Source organism: Lissotriton helveticus, chromosome 9 (genome assembly GCF_964261635.1).
Source record: "Lissotriton helveticus chromosome 9, aLisHel1.1, whole genome shotgun sequence".
Classification (NCBI taxonomy): Eukaryota; Metazoa; Chordata; class Amphibia; order Caudata; family Salamandridae; genus Lissotriton; species Lissotriton helveticus.
In genome coordinates, this window is record NC_136070.1 from 1,138,337,690 (window position 1) to 1,138,353,457 (window position 15,768).

The 15,768-nt window shown below is 44.6% G+C and overlaps 1 protein-coding gene across 1 annotated transcript in view; it reads left to right on the forward strand.

Annotated features, from left to right (window-relative positions):
• DNAH12 (dynein axonemal heavy chain 12) overlaps positions 1–15,768 on the forward strand; it is a 1,534,490-nt gene that overhangs the window by 526,607 nt on the left and 992,115 nt on the right. The window contains exons 24-25 of the mRNA XM_078661571.1: positions 11,398–11,554; positions 14,107–14,279. Of these exons, the coding sequence (XP_078517697.1) occupies positions 11,398–11,554; positions 14,107–14,279 (330 nt within the window). The remainder of the gene's footprint in view (positions 1–11,397; positions 11,555–14,106; positions 14,280–15,768) is intronic.

Genomic DNA, 15,768 nt, shown 5'->3' on the forward strand with positions numbered 1-15,768 from the left:
TGTTTAATTGAGATGGAACAAAGTTACGGAGTTGAGTTTCTGATAGATACATCTGCCGTGTGGATTCCTCACCTTGTGAATATCCCCTTGCGTCAGCAATATTCGGAAATTCTTTTTGTAGCTTCGCGCTGACGTGGATCCGGACGTCACAGAGGCGCGGCATCGCTCGCAACTCAGCTGACATCACCGACGCCTATAATAGGCCCACGCCGGCGTGATGACATCAGTTCCCTTTTTTCCGCGTCGTCGACGCTAACGGTTTTCTGGGATCGTACTGTAACTTTCTAGTAACTCAGTTACTCTTGTTTTATTATTACTGTTTCTATTTTCTTCAAGATGTCGTCGAAGAAGACTGGCTTTAAGGCTTGCGGAGAATGTGGCAAGACAATGTCTATTACTGACCCGCATGAATGCTGCGTCTGGTGCCTGAGTTCCGACCATGATGTCGAGGATTGCCCTTGTTGTAAGAAGATGACCCCAAAGGCCCTACGAGAAAGGGAAACAAAATTCCTTGTGGCAAAGCTGAAAAGTAAGAAAGTTAAAAAGACTTCGAAGTCTCGATCTCGACGTTCGAGGTCGAGGTCTCGATCGAAGTCGCGCTCGGAGTCGTCTTCAGCTCATGTTTCAAGATCCTCAAGGAAAAAACATAAGAAGAGGAGTCATGAATCACGTCATCACTCAGGGAAGGACTCTGGTTCGAGACCGAAGTCGCAGGTCAAACTTCTTAATAAGGAAGTGGAGGTTTCGGCATCGGAGGATCAGGACTCTGTTGGTGAAGCTTCACATCCGAATTCGCCCGAGTCACCGAAGCAGGTCCATTCTCCAGATCCATCCAATCCTTCTGGTCAGGAGGATGAAGGTGAGGTGCAGGGGGCTGGTGAGGCCGAGGTTCCGGTGCCTGCGGGTTCGTCGACCCCGGTTCCAGGACTCGAGGAAGAGGTCGACGTCGTGTCGACTCCGCCTCCTCGGGAACAGCCCGGAGGAACGTATCCTGATTTTCCGGCTCCAGGTCAGGATCCATCCCATTTCCTGAACGCCATGTTTGGTGTTTATTCTAGGGCGATGTACCCGTCTGGTGCACCTGTTGGTCCCAAGGGTCCTATGTCTTTTAACTTGGGTGTTCCCCAAGCTTATGCTCCTGCGCCCTTTATGCCCTTTATGCCGGCTCTACCACCGCATTGGCATTTTCCGACACCGCCTGTGTCGTCGACGCCGAAGCGTACGACGCCGACTCCGTCGACGCCGGTTACGTCGACGCCGGTGCCTACGACTCCGAAGCAGGATTCTGTTCGACCTCGTGTGAAACGACCTCATCCGACTTCGGGTTCGACGCCGGCCCCGGCCCCGTCGGAGTCGATTCCGGATCCTTCGACTTCTATCGTGAAGGAAAGGTCACGGAGAGAAGCCCAGAGACTTCTGGAGGATGAACAATATCGATATGCAGATATGGAGGAAGTAGAGTTACAGGATTCTGAAGATCCTTTTGAGGACCTGAATGAGGCCAGTGGGCTTGAACTGTCCCCTGAGTGGGATTTGGCTTCAGTGTCGAATGTGCCTTCAAAGGATGTGGTACCTTATCACACTGTTATCAAAAAAGCGGCAAATTTGTTGAACATTACTCTGCCCACTGCTGATTATAAGCCAAATCTTCTGACTGAAGTTCTTCATTCACCCTCCTCTATCATTGAGCCAATGTTGCCCTTTAATGATGCGTTAGCTGAACCCATCTATGAGGTTTGGAAGAAGCCTTTGTCTGCTCCTGCAGTTCCTAGGACAGTGGCGAGGAGGTACAGGGTTGCACCTGGTGACCCTGAATTTTTGTCAACACACCCCCTGCCTGAGAGTTTAGTTGTGCAGGCTGCCTGCTCGAAGAGGTCTGCTGGTGCTTTTCCGCAGGTTCCTGGGGATAAAGAGTCCAGAAAGCAGGATCAAGCTGCCAAGAAGGTCTTCTCCTCAGCCAGTATGGCGTTAAAGTCAACCAACGCAACTTGTCTGATGGGACGGTATGTCCATGCCTTAATGGATTCTGTCAAACAGCTGGTTCCGAAAATCCCTGAGGAGGATAGAAAGGATTTTCAGGAGGTGATATCGGACACTCAGGCGGCTGCGAGGCAGGTGATTCAGAGTGGACTGGACACTGCTGATTCGTCCAATTACAGGCCTATTAGTCTGTTAGATATAAGTCAAAAGGTAGTTGGCAAGGTACTATTGACCAGAATATTGGAATGGATCAATAAAAATAATGTTCTTTCTGACTTCCAGGCAGGGTTTAGAACAGGCACTGGCACAATAGAACAAGCCTTCAGACTGATGCTAGTGTACTGGAAGGTGGTGGTCATAGGCAATGGCAGTCTTTATCTCGCATTCATCGATTTAAAGACTGCCTTTGACCTTGTACCCAGGGAGACCCTCTGGAGAGTCCTTAGAAATATGGGGATACCAAATTACATTCTATCACTACTTGTAAGGCTCCACGATAATAGTTTTGCCCAGATTAGATGGGGCTCAGGGGGAGAAAAAACTACCAGTATTCCAGTAGAGAGAGGAGTCTGCCAGGGATGTGTTCTGGCTCCCACTCTTTTTTCTTTGTACATCAATGGAGTGGTTGAGCACCTGCTTAAAGACCCTTCAGATGAACCATCCCTGGCCGGGACACGTATCCCTACTCTTCTCTTTGCTGATGATACGCTCCTCCTGTCTAAATCCCCAATGGGTCTCCAAAAACTCCTTAACAACTCCCAGACCTTTTGCATGGAGCGGGGCCTTGTAATCAATACCGATAAAACAAAATATCTTGTAATGAATCCGCCCAAAAAACCTGTACGCCCTCCTAAGTTGAACGGCGTACCTTTGGGGAGGGTAGACGTATTTGATTACTTGGGAATCCGCCTGTCACACAACATGCAGTGGGCCCCTCACTTAGACAAAATGCTGTTAGCCCACAAGAGGGTAACAGGGGCCCTTCTGAAGGAACAACGCCCTTGCGCTATAAGACCCATAGCTCCAGTTATTGACATCTATGTAGCAAAGGGAGTTAGCTCTGCTTTGTATGGGGCAGAATTATGGGGTTCATGCAAAATCAACGAACTGGCAAGCTCTGAAAGGAAGTTTTGTAGGGCAATCATGTCACTTCCACAAGGTACTCCCACAACTCCATTAATGCTTGACCTTGGCTGTCGACCTATTGAAGATCTGGCAAGGTTCAGACCTTTACTTCTATGGGCACGGTTGTGGCGAGTTCCGGAGCTCGCGTCCTATGCGAAAGGGCTCTCTGAAATAATGTCTCTGTCTGGATGGCATAAAATTAAATGGTTAAAGGACATGAAATCCCTTTTGTGCAACCTGGGTATAAGTGAAGCCTGGACTAACAAATCATCTCCGCCAAAGGCAGTACTTAAGAACTTGTATTGGAGTTGGATTCTGAACAAGAGGAGCACTGATCCCACACTGGGCAGATTGACAGAGGACTTTCTGTGTTTCAAGGACTTACCAATTCGGGAACTCTATTTAGACATTATTGAGAAACCATTTGATAGGTCCTTATATTTTACATTTAGAACTGGAACACTACCTCTGCATTCTTTTACCTGTCGGTGGAAAAAGCCAACTCTGACCACAGATCTCTGCCCTGCGTGTCCACACAGACAGGAGACAGTGGCACACTTTTTGTTCGAGTGTCAAGAATATACCAAACCAAGAAGTAAATGGCTTAAGAACTTGTGTCGTATGCTGGGGACTAGACACCATGTTGAGGCACTTCGTATTTTAAAGTCAGACTCACGTTCACTTTATGTTTGCACTTTGTCAAAATTCCTATCGTGGGCCTGGCGCATTAGGAGCAAAAGGCTAAAAGAAAAAGTTTAATCCTTTTTTTTAACCTAAATCTTTTTATGTAATGCTTCTTTTAATGAAAAAACAAGGTTTTTAAATTTCAATGTAATTAATTTGTTGTACTTTTTCTAAATGAACTTGTGTATATTTTTTATTATGAAGCTTTTATGATAATTTTTATCGAAATAAAGCCTTTTGACTGACTGACTGATTCGGTAGCGGGGGTCATGGGCTCTTCCGTGGCCACTAGGAGGGCCGCATGGCTTAAAACATCGGAGTTCTCTACAGATGTTCAGTCTGTTTTGATGGACTTGCCTTTTGATGGTTCAGGATTGTTTGGCAAGAAGGCTGATGCTGCCTTAGAACATTTTAAAGACAGTTGGGCCACTGCGAAATCTTTGGGCCTTCAGTCCAGGGGTACTACTGGAAGGCATTTCAGAGGATTTGGCAGATCTTCCTTTCGTTCCTACAGACCATCTCAGCAGCAGCCACAGCAACAGCAAAATACGCTGTACAAATCGTACAGGGGCAGGCAAAGAGCCCGTCCTAGAGGCCGTCAAGCTTCCCCCTCCTCTTCTTCCCCTTCCCAGCCCCCTGCCAACGCAGCAAAGAAGCCCTAGATCCGCCATTCCGGATCATGTGGTCCCAGTGGGGGGTCGGCTTACCCATTTTCTACAAGATTGGGAATTGATTACATCAGATCTTTGGGTTCTCAATCTTGTGGAGAATGGGTATGCTCTTCCTTTTCAGGAGTTTCCCCCAAATTAAAGTCCTTGCCAGGGTTATTGTTCGGAGGACCATCTGCTTCTCTTGCAGGAAGAAGTCCTGGCACTGTTTCGAAAAGGTGCAATAGAGGTGGTTCCGGAGCAGGAGAGGGGTCAGGGGTGCTACTCCCGGTATTTCCTGATCCCCAAAAAGGATGGCAGACTTCGGACAATTCTGGATCTCAGGATCTTGAACCTTTACCTGAAACAGGAAAAGTTCAAGATGCTCACTCTTGCTCAGGTTCTTCAAGCGCTGCTGGAAGAAGACTGGATGGTGTCAATCGACTTGCAGGATGCGTATTTTCACATTCCCATCGTGAAGTCGCACAGAAAGTATCTCAGTTTTACGGTTGGGTCGCAACACTACCAGTTTGCGGTCCTTCCGTTTGGCCTTACTACTGCGCCTTGAGTCTTCACCAAGGTGATGGCAGCGGTGGCAGCACATCTCAGGAGGTCGGGGATACCTGTATTCCCGTATCTGGATGACTGGCTGATCAAAGCGGTGTCGCCGGAGAAGGTGCTCCATCATCTGCAGGAGACAACTCAGTTGTTGCACAGGTTGGGTTTTTCGATAAATGTACCCAAGTCCCACCTGGTGCCCTCCCAGCGCAACTTGTTCATAGGTGCGGTACTGGACACTACTGTGTGTCGTGCATTCCCTCCTCCTCAAAGGATTCGTGACATACAGGAAATGATTCCTTTGTTCTACAATGGAGTGGCCGTTCCAGTCCTGAAGGTTCTTCGCCTGCTCGGTCTGATGGCTTCTTGCATTCTGTTGGTCAATCATGCACGCTGGCACATGAGGGCACTCCAGTGGTGCCTCCGCAGGCAGTGGTATCAGCACAACGGAGATCTCAGGGAGTCAGTGAGGATCTCCAGAGAAGCTGCAGCGGATCTGTCTTGGTGGAGCGTGGAAGGCAATCTGTCACAAGGAAAGCCTTTTCAACTTCCTCCATCGGTGGCCACAGTGATAACGGATGCATCCACTCTCGGGTGGGATGCTCATCTGGGAGACCTGGAGGTCAAGGGTCTTTGGTCTCCAGAGGAAAGGTTGCTTCACATCAACCTTCTAGAGTTGCGGGCGATACGTCTGGCACTCAAGGCCTTCCTCCCTTCCCTTCGCGGTGTGTCAGTGCAGGTCCTGACGGACAACACGACCGCGATGTGGTACATCAACAAGCAGGGAGGAGTGGGGTCGCAGTGTCTCTGCAGAGAGGCTCTGCGCCTCTGGTCCTGGGTTCAGGACCATCAGATTTGTCTGATGGCAAATCATCTGGCCGGGGTTCAGAACGTTCGTGCAGACAGTCTCAGTCGGCAGTTCTCTGCCGATCACGAGTGGAGGCTTCACCCGGAGGTGGTTCGTGACATCTTTCTGATGTGGGGGACTCCTCGGGTGGACCTGTTCGCCACTCGCGAGAATGCTCACTGCCTGTCATTCTGCAGTCTCCAGTATCCGATGCAAGGAGCCTTGAGGGACGCGTTTCAGTTGAGTTGGAACTCGTAACTTCTTTACGCGTTTCCTCCCATACCTTTGATTCCTCGGGTTCTGAGGAAAATTCGCCAAGACCGGGCCCAAGTTATATTGATCGACCCGGATTGGCCAAGAACGGTGTGGTACTCAGACCTTCTCCACCTCTCCTCTCACCCGCCGCTCCGTCTCCCTCACAGGAGGAAGATCTCCTCCCCCAGATGGAGGGGCAGGTTCTACACCCCCACCTCCAGACCTTACACCTTCATGCCTGGAGATTGAACGGGGCAACCTGAGTTCTTTTTCTCTCCCGCCTGATGTAGTGGATGTCATTTTGTCAGCCAGGCGTGACTCCACTAAGTCCATCAATCCTTTAGGTGGTCAAAATGTGTTACTTGGTGCAGGGAAAAGTCAATAGACCCTTTGAGGGCCCATTTATCTGATGTTCTCCAGTTTGCCCTTTCTCTGGCACAGCAGGGGCTTGCTGTTGCCACGGTGAAGGGATATCTTTCAGCGCTGTCGGCTTTTATCTGTTTGCCTGACCAGCCCTCTCTTTTTAAATATCCTGTAGTTTTGAGGTTTTTGAGGGGCCTCACAAATAAGTTCCCTCCTACTCCTTTTATTGTGCCTCAGTGGGACTTAAATCTTGTATTGACCTTTTTGATGGGTGCTCCCTTTGAGCCTCTTCACAAATGTCCTATGAGGCTTCTGACTCTCAAAACAGTCTTCCTCGTTGCTATAACCTCGGCAAGGAGGGTAAGTGAGCTTCAAGCTCTTAGTCACAAGCCCCCTTTCTTGGCCATTCATGCTGATCGAATGGTTCTTAGGACCAGGGCTGCTTTTCTGCCTAAGGTGGTGACTCCTTTCCACCTTGGTCAATCCATTACCCTGCCTACCTTTTATCCTCCCCCACACCCTTCCAAGGAGGAGGAGAGATTACACCGTCTGGACCCCAAGAGGGCGGTGTCTTTTTACCTGGACAGAACTAAAGACTGTCGATTGGACGACCAGCTCTTCGTTGGCTTTGCTGGCTGCAAGAGAGGAAGAGCGGTGCATAAGAGGACTTTGTCAAGATGGATCGTCCTCTGTATTAAGATCTGCTACCTTTGGCCGGTAAGGAACCACCAGAGGGTATAAGGGCTCATTCTACTAGAGCGAAGTCTTCGACCTCTGCATTGGCTAGAGGTGTGCCTGTAGAGGATCATTGTAGAGCGGCAACTTGGTCTTCCCTCCACACATTCGCGAAGCATTACTGCTTGGATTCCGAAGTGAGGATGGACGGTCACTTTGCACGCTCTGTCCTCCAGGATTTCCTGGTCTAGAAGAGTGGACATCCTCCTCCGGGAGTGGGGACTGCTGTGGGACTCTATTCACAAGGTGAGGAATCCACACGGCAGATGTATCTATCAGAAGAACAAGTTACTTACCTTCGGTAACGCTTTTTCTGGTAGATACAATATCTGCCTGTGGATTCCTCACTGACCCACCCGCCTACCTGTTGTCCACTCTTCTATGCCAGAGTTTCTATTATGTATTTGTTTATTTCAAATGTTTTGTTGCATTTGCTTCACACTGTGTGTGTGTTACCTTGATATTTGTACTGCGTATACTGTGTATATACCTACTGTCATTGGTCCGTCCGTGTGCCTCGAAGGCACGGAAAAAAGGGCGGAACTGATGTCATCACGCCAGCGTGGGCCTATTATAGGCGTCGGTGACGTCAGCGGAGTAGCGAGCGATGCCGTGCCTCTGTGACGTCCGGATCCACGTCGGCGCGAAGCTACAAAAAGAGTTTCCGAATGTTGCTGACGCAAGGGGATATTCACAAAGTGAGGAATCCACAGGCAGATATTGTATCTACCAGAAAAAGCGTTACCGAAGGTAAGTAACTTGTTCTTTTGTTCAATTCCGCAGAATTCCGGGAATTTTTGTTGAAATCCACATAATTCCGCATAGTGGTACTCTGCCAACTTGCCTACCCTTACTCATTTGCCTTCCCTTGTGACATTCTCTCCAGCCTTGTGACTGGGTCAGTTATAGTTTATAGTTTGGATACATTACTTAGTACATCTATATAATACTGTTATACCAGATAGCAACATTTATTTGTTTTAAAGAACCCACTCCAGGCTCTTAGGCCTATCCAGAAATCTTCAACTCCTTAACCACCATCTGGCTTCATGTGGGGCTACTAGATGTCTTGTTCTAAGACATGAGGGTTCCAACTGTGACATCATAAGATATATAGGCCTACCATGGCACTGTTTGCATCAGATGTATGCCCTGTTCGTCTTACAAGAAATCTATGTCTATAAAAGATTAACATCCTCTGCATATGCAGTGTCTGGTTAGAGCCTATGAAATGAGGTCATGTGATCGCTGTGCTCTTTTGGAGCCAAAAACATTGAGGGAAATATAGATGAAGATTCTGGCATTGTGCTGTAGTTATTTGGGATCAAATGCACCACCCAGAATTTAAAGACGCCATTCTGGCAATCATTGGCCTCTACTCTATGAAGCCCGATTGGGAACCTCTAAGTTATCATCTGTCTAATGGTAGCAGATGTTGCTAATACAGAGTCACTGTCATAACTTGTTCTGTATCTCTGGTAGCTTCTGTTCCAGCGACAACTTTGGGTACGATGTGTGTGGCTTTGGTTTCAGCGCTGAGTACTTCTTAATTGAGGTCTAGGCTTAAGAATGTGAAGAACAGGGCAAACATTTGTCTGAGAGTGTCTGAATAATGACAAATAGCAAATTCTAGGAGTGATGACATTGGGAAGATGGGGTATTTATTTGAATCAGACTCTGTTGCCATGTATTCTCCAAACCTGCCTCATAAGTGTTGCTTTAGGGAAGAAGTTGGTTTATGAGTAATTGAGAGAAAATTATTTTCTGAGTCACACAGAAAAAATGTATTGAGGACAATTTAGTGTCAGTGTCTTACAGAGATTCTGCCCAATTCATGGATTTGAAGAAAGAATGGTTCTAGATTGGACCTATTTGCACAGTCTCACCTGCAACCTCCTGATACTCCAGCTTCAGCAGTTAGAATCCATTTGATGATGGTGTTGAAGAAGGCAGCTGAGGTTTTGATTGTGAAACTGTGTATAGATTAGTCATAGACCTTTCTGTTTGCACAGATCTTGATTTGCCAAAGTAGCAGGGAATGACAGATTAGATTATATCGGCCTAAGAAAAAAAAGAACTGTTTTCTCTAGCTGATCAAAGACTATGGCAGGAAAATCCTGGTCAGCTGATTCAGACTTGTGTTCTTGTAAAGGTATCCAACTACAGATAGTCTAGTTGTACAGGTGTCTGCAGCTGTATGGAACATACGAGGACAGTTAGGCCTGACAGGGAGTCCAGGAGAATGGATTCGTCAGAATACTTTTTGTGTCTAGCAGTGCCATCCTGAAGTCTTCCAGAGTTTCATCTGTATTAGCTTTTTACAATCATGCATCGAGGAAGATCGTTTCATTGGTGAGAGAGAAGTTGCGTGAATAGTTCAGTTAGTGTTTCTGAGACCTAATTAACTATGGACCTTCTCCTTTGACATTGTCCTTGCTAGCAGGTCTTCATGTGGTGAGTGCTACTTCATGATTCATTGGCTTAAGCCTCATAGTGAGGCGGCATACATTTCAGCTCAAACTATGAGTGATGTTTTGCTTCCTGTTATCTGTTAACTCATATTGTGCAATGATGCAAACAAAGTTAAGGATTTACGTCTGAAGCTATTACGAAATAACAATCTACTTACTCTAGTACCTTGTGCAGCTACTGTCTTTATTCGGCTGATTGTTCACAATAGTGTTTGTGCCTGTTGCATTCTGTAAACAAACAAGCGTAAACATGAATCTTTGCAATAGTGATGTCCAATGAATTACCCATTGCAACAAACAACAATATTTTTCTGGATCTGTAACGGACTTTTGGTGATTGTAGTTATCGTTTCACAGTGTTTCTAAGATTCAAAGCAGAAGTATAACCTGTAAATTCTTTAAGGTTCATTGAACTTCACAGTCTTCAGTGACTCAATAACTAGGTATTCGAGAAATGTACCGTAACCATTCTATTCCTACTGGAGATCTGTGCAATGCGTAGAGTACTGATCTTTGTGTTCCTGCAGGCCAGAGGAAAATTTGGTCCAGACAGAGAAATTAAAAGGCTGAATGCTGTAGGACAAAATCTGTGCTTTTAGTTATTTAGTTTGTCTGTGAAATCTACCTTTAATTTTCCTAGATGCCATTTTATGTTGTTGAAGTTGGTGGAGAAGGCAATGGACCATTTCACTGTATGAGTTCTCAGAATAATCGTGGCTGATGGTTTGATTGATCTAAACACATTAGGCAATCCTGCCCTGACTCTATTGTATGCGAGGAGGATGGCTGCCTCTTCAACTACAGAGTTGCAGTCTGATTTAGGTTGTCTGTTTTTTGTAAGATGCTGAGTCCAAAACTTAGAATATGTTCAAAGATAATGAAAATTCACATGAGAAATACACAACCATCATTATGAAATAATAGCTTGTTTTTACATACAGATTCATATTGCTGTTTTGCTGTCTTGAAGCTGCAGCTGATAACATTACTCAGTTTAATTCTACTCCATGTGCGGATCTCTGAACATTAGAGGGCTGAATTGGCCCTTCTATCGTTCAGACCTTTTAGCTACAGCTTACAAAAGATGTCAGCCTTGAGCCCTTAAATCTGTGACCGTGCCAACGGTGTGATCCAGTTACCCAGTACTATCTAGCACCATTGATGTGTTTAGATTCGAAAACCTAACGTGTCACCTAGAGGAAGGATTCCCATTTGGAATCTGTAGGAAGTTGCATATCGTCCATAAAGACCATTAACAAATGTAGGTAACTTGTTATTTTCAGTTTTTCTTTGCAGCTGTCTATATGTAAAATAATTTGATAATCTGGATAAATACATTTTGATGTTGATGAACTGAAGATCTGTCCACATGATGCTAACCACTAGAGATATTAGTGCTGGCATCTTAACTTTATCAGTGCTCTAATGTACTGTTATGAAGATTAATCTTAGTGCTGTTTTCAGATATTACTCTTGCTTAAATTTGCAAAAATATCGTTATTTCCTTGAATATACGCCGAAATTACGCATATGTTGTGCTTAAAAGAACCCCCATGTGAAGAGTCAGAAATCTGCAAACTGTGAAGGTGGTATGCCGTTTTGTACCACTGATTGCTAGCAAAAATTAGTTTAATGCGGTTGTGCTGCATGCTTGCAGTAAAGGCAGCCACTGATCTGCCCGTTTCTTTTTATGGTACATTACTACAAAATTGTGTGTATTTTCTACTTGCAGGGCTTGAAGAACTACTATGAAAAGCTTCAGCTCCAGCTTAATGACATTGTTGAACTTGTGAGAGGAAAATTATCAAAGCAAACTCGAACAACACTGGGAGCATTAGTTACCATCGATGTTCATGCTCGAGATGTTGTGAATGAAATGATTGAGACTGGTATGTAGTATTTTTTTCTTTTTTCCATGCTAAATTGTTAAAAGGGCATCAGTGCTGAAACCTTGAACTTTGAAGTATCTCCTTTATTTCAGATTGCATCTTTAAAGCAGCATTTGTTACATTTGAAACTTGAACCAAGTGTGACTGGTTTATTTTTTCTTATTACCACTGTAGAGTGAGTCTCTCTGGAAGAATCAGTGACTTTCCTTCAGGCAACAATACCTCTATTGCACTAGTTGGAAATGTAAATAGGTTTCAAATAGTCTTTAGTGGTACCTGCAGATTGGACTCATCTTATTCTCCCAGTAATTGACACTACACTGTCCCGCCCTCCAATATCTGGGGCTTCAGTTTAACAGGAATAATTTGCTTTGCTTTTGCGGCTCATCCTCATGCACTCTGCTTGTCCTGCAGCCCAGACTGTGACTGATGTATTTTTATAGTGGATAAGATTACGATATAGTTTTAGTCGTGCACTGCGTGGTTTAAATCCAAGCTTATTCCGGTATCCTGTGCTCCTCGAAATCACTCCCTATTCAGGGGTGTTTCATAAAATCCAAACTGGTTGCAGTGCCATTATCCTTGGTCTGTCTCCCCGGGCACTAGGGTGTGTGCTGTATTTCCAGCTAAATTTCCATAAATAAAGTTAATTTGCTACATTGTTTGATAGTTGCTTATTTTGATTTATTAATATAATTATTTTCAATGTTCTTTTGCTTTCAAAAAACATACAAATCAATGATTCTTATGTTGCCCCATGTTGACCCAATGCATTTCGGCGAGGATTCGCCTTCATCAGGGGTTTAAATCAGAGTCACGTCTGTCTCTCGCCCTTCAAAAGGAGGGAGCCAGCGATATCCTTGTGTTAATCATCAGTACATCTGTAATGTATTATGTGAATAATTGTGTAGGTCTGCTTACATTATACAAAGAAGTGCTGCACTACTCCTTGGTTCTGGTTATACATTTCATATCCATTCAGTCTGTGTGAGGGAGTGCAATAATATGGTAAGCACCATGAGACTATTGCTTATGTTATCTCAGTAGCAGTGTCCTCTCCAGAAGATAATGTGTATCTCGACATCATCGATCTTGAGCCAGGTCTGCGCCTTCATGACAAAGGTCTCAACAGTATATGGCTTTACATCATAGGTCACAACATTGAACAGATGCATGCCTTGGCATCAATCTCCTTGACTGCTTTTGCTTTAACAGTCTGTGCTTTTACATGAACCTTGATACAGTATATCATATTCATGACTTCACACTCCTTAACTTCAGTGCATATAAGGTTGTGTACCTTGATGCCAGCATTGATAAGGTGCAAAATGCCAGACCTTTTGGTGTTGATTGCCTCAATGATGGCTATCTGCTTTGTGATTTTTCTTCTCCTTCAACAGCCTTGTGTATAAAAGAATATAGAAATCACAGCACATGCCAGGGTGGGGGCAAATACTACCTTAGGATCTTCTTTGAGCAAAACCTTCTGATGTTGGCTTGTAGTGCCACCCTTCCTCTCAGCTTTTCCCCTCACAATATTGCAGTTTCCTTTGATATATTTTGAGAAAAAAAGGGACACTTCACGTCATCATTTCAAGAAAGGAATAGGAAACAAATGTTATGAGGAGTTTTAGGTCATTTCAAGAAAAGTGAAGGCATCTTGTCTCAGTGGAATTGTTCACAGCTTGCAACAAATGCAAACAACCGGCACAAAATAGTTGAAGTGCTGTCATAAACATTTGTATAACTATGAGTTACTTCAAAATAGAAAAAATTAACAGGTTAGTGCTCAAGAAGTACAGGAGAAAGAAATGATTTCCATGTGCCTCATCTTTGCCTTGTGGGATGGCCGGGTCAGCCTGCAGACCTAAAGTCACAGTGCAGGTTTGTGTCACATATTAAGTCTGAAGGCAGTGTATGCTACTTTTATCTTTTTTATACATTTCCATTGTGCAAAGAGAAAATGCACTGTGAAAATATTTGAGAATAGTTTTAATCACTGAACTTAATTTTTTTTAAAGTTAAAAAATAAGAAATAAGGGCATTGTTTTAAATATTTATTTTAATTAAGAAACATAGGGGGTCACTACTAACTAACTAAGTCCGCCCACCATCCTATCGGGACTAGGGACCGCCCGCCATAAGAGCGGGGGTCCCTTGGGTGGTATTAGGATGCGGCGGCCACAGTGGTGGCCGCATCCTGTATTTATAACATTGTGGCGGGCGGTGCTCTCTGCACCGCCCGCCACAATGCCATAAATGCATGTATGCATTTGCATACACAATGCGGCAGGCACCGCGCGGTGCCTACCACATTGTATATGCAAATGCAAGGGGGTACCCCCCCTGTGCACCCCCACCCCTCCTTCACTTTGGGGGCCCGCACGGTTGGATCTTGGAAACAACTTTGTTTAAAATTAATATTTGACCCTTTAAAGTGATTTCCGACATGCTAATGTGATGTTATGATTGCTAACATTTCCTTTTCGATCCTTGTGGAAATAAGCAATAGTTTATGTGCTCCACCTGAAGACTCACTCTGTTGTTTGCAGGTGTCTCTCATGATACAGACTTCCAGTGGCTCGCTCAGCTGCGGTACTCCTGGGAAGATGAGAATGCCCGCGTGCGCATCATTAACTGCAATGTAAAGTACGCCTATGAGTACCTGGGCAACTCCCCGCGGCTCGTCATCACTCCTCTGACAGACAGATGTTACCGCACTCTGGTACGTCTTTCCACAGATCTTTTAAATTACGTTATAAATAACTTCAGACAAACACCTGCTGCAAAATATATGCTTTTTAGGATGTCAAACGTGTTTATTCTCGGCAAATAACACCTTATATTTTGGAAAACTGAGGAGAGTAGTTGTCAGTCATGATTTCTTGTGAAGATATTGAGTTTTTGGCACTTAATGCAATTGTCTGTTGACATATCGGACTGTAGTATTCTAAGCTTTGCTACTGAGGGGAAAGTGGCAAAGGTCAACATTTCTACCGTTACCCAGTCGCAAAGGTAATTTTATATATTTCAACACCCCCTTAACAGGGATTGTTTTATCCTTGTTTACATCGCAGAAAAATATTGTTTGCATCCTCCTTGTGATTGGACATACAATCATTTACAAACAGTGAGCCTTAAAAGTATCAAACAGTGTGGTGAAGATAAGGCGGTTGATTTCTGAGGATTGTTTTATGACCATCTCATTTTATACACGGCGATGCGTAGCTAATGTTTCTGGCTATGGTAATCTGAAATATAAAGGGTTTTTGTGTTCCTTGTGATCAAGAAGAAAAGACATGGTGTATGTGTCCTCATTAAAAAACAGTGTAGGCCAATTTTAATGGAACCCTGTCTGAATTGGTGGTCTTTGGCACTGTTAAAGGATTCGAGGTTTGATGGCCATAATAAGTTCCCATGAAAAATGTGTCAGATATTGATCGTTACCTCGACCTGTGCCAAGGGAGTGTTTAGGTTTAGTAGTCTAGTGGAAACCACTGATAAATATGTTATGTAATGTTACGGTTATTTATATTGGGCATGACTCACCCCCAAAAGGGTATCCCGGCTCAGAAGCCATCCGACAACAGGTAGCTGTCACCAAAAACAATCCCTAAAACAGTTCAGTTTTGAGTAATTTCCTAAATTTTAGATGATCCATGCAGACAAGTATGTGAACTGGGAGGGCATTCCAATAGAGAGGGGTCAGATAAGAAAACGCTCTACCCCTGAACGAGACTTTTTAATCTGAGGGAATGTGAGCAACCTTTTGTCTTGAGATCATAGAACTTTCCAGGACTGTAAATGGTGAGTGTCGAAGCTAAATATCGAAGACCCTTCCCTATTAGGGTTTCATGAGCCATGCAACACGTTTTTAAAGACAATCCTCTTGTGAACTGTTAACCAATGTAAGAAGCGTAAAAGAGGAGCAGATGGAGACTTCGCAGGAGCATTACAAATAAGGCAAGCTGCCTTATTTTGCACCACCTGTAGTCTCGTCAACAAGGACTTGGTAATAGAGGCAAATAAAGCATTGCCAGAATGCAAGCGACTCACCACTAAGGCTTGGATCTTCATTGTTGAGGAAGGAAGAAATGGAAAGGACCGTCTTAACAGAAGTGACATATGAAAACTTAGCCCCGCAGTATTACAGACTTGCTCTGCCATAGACAGACATTAGTGCAGGTACACTCCAATATTTTTAACAACCGTTT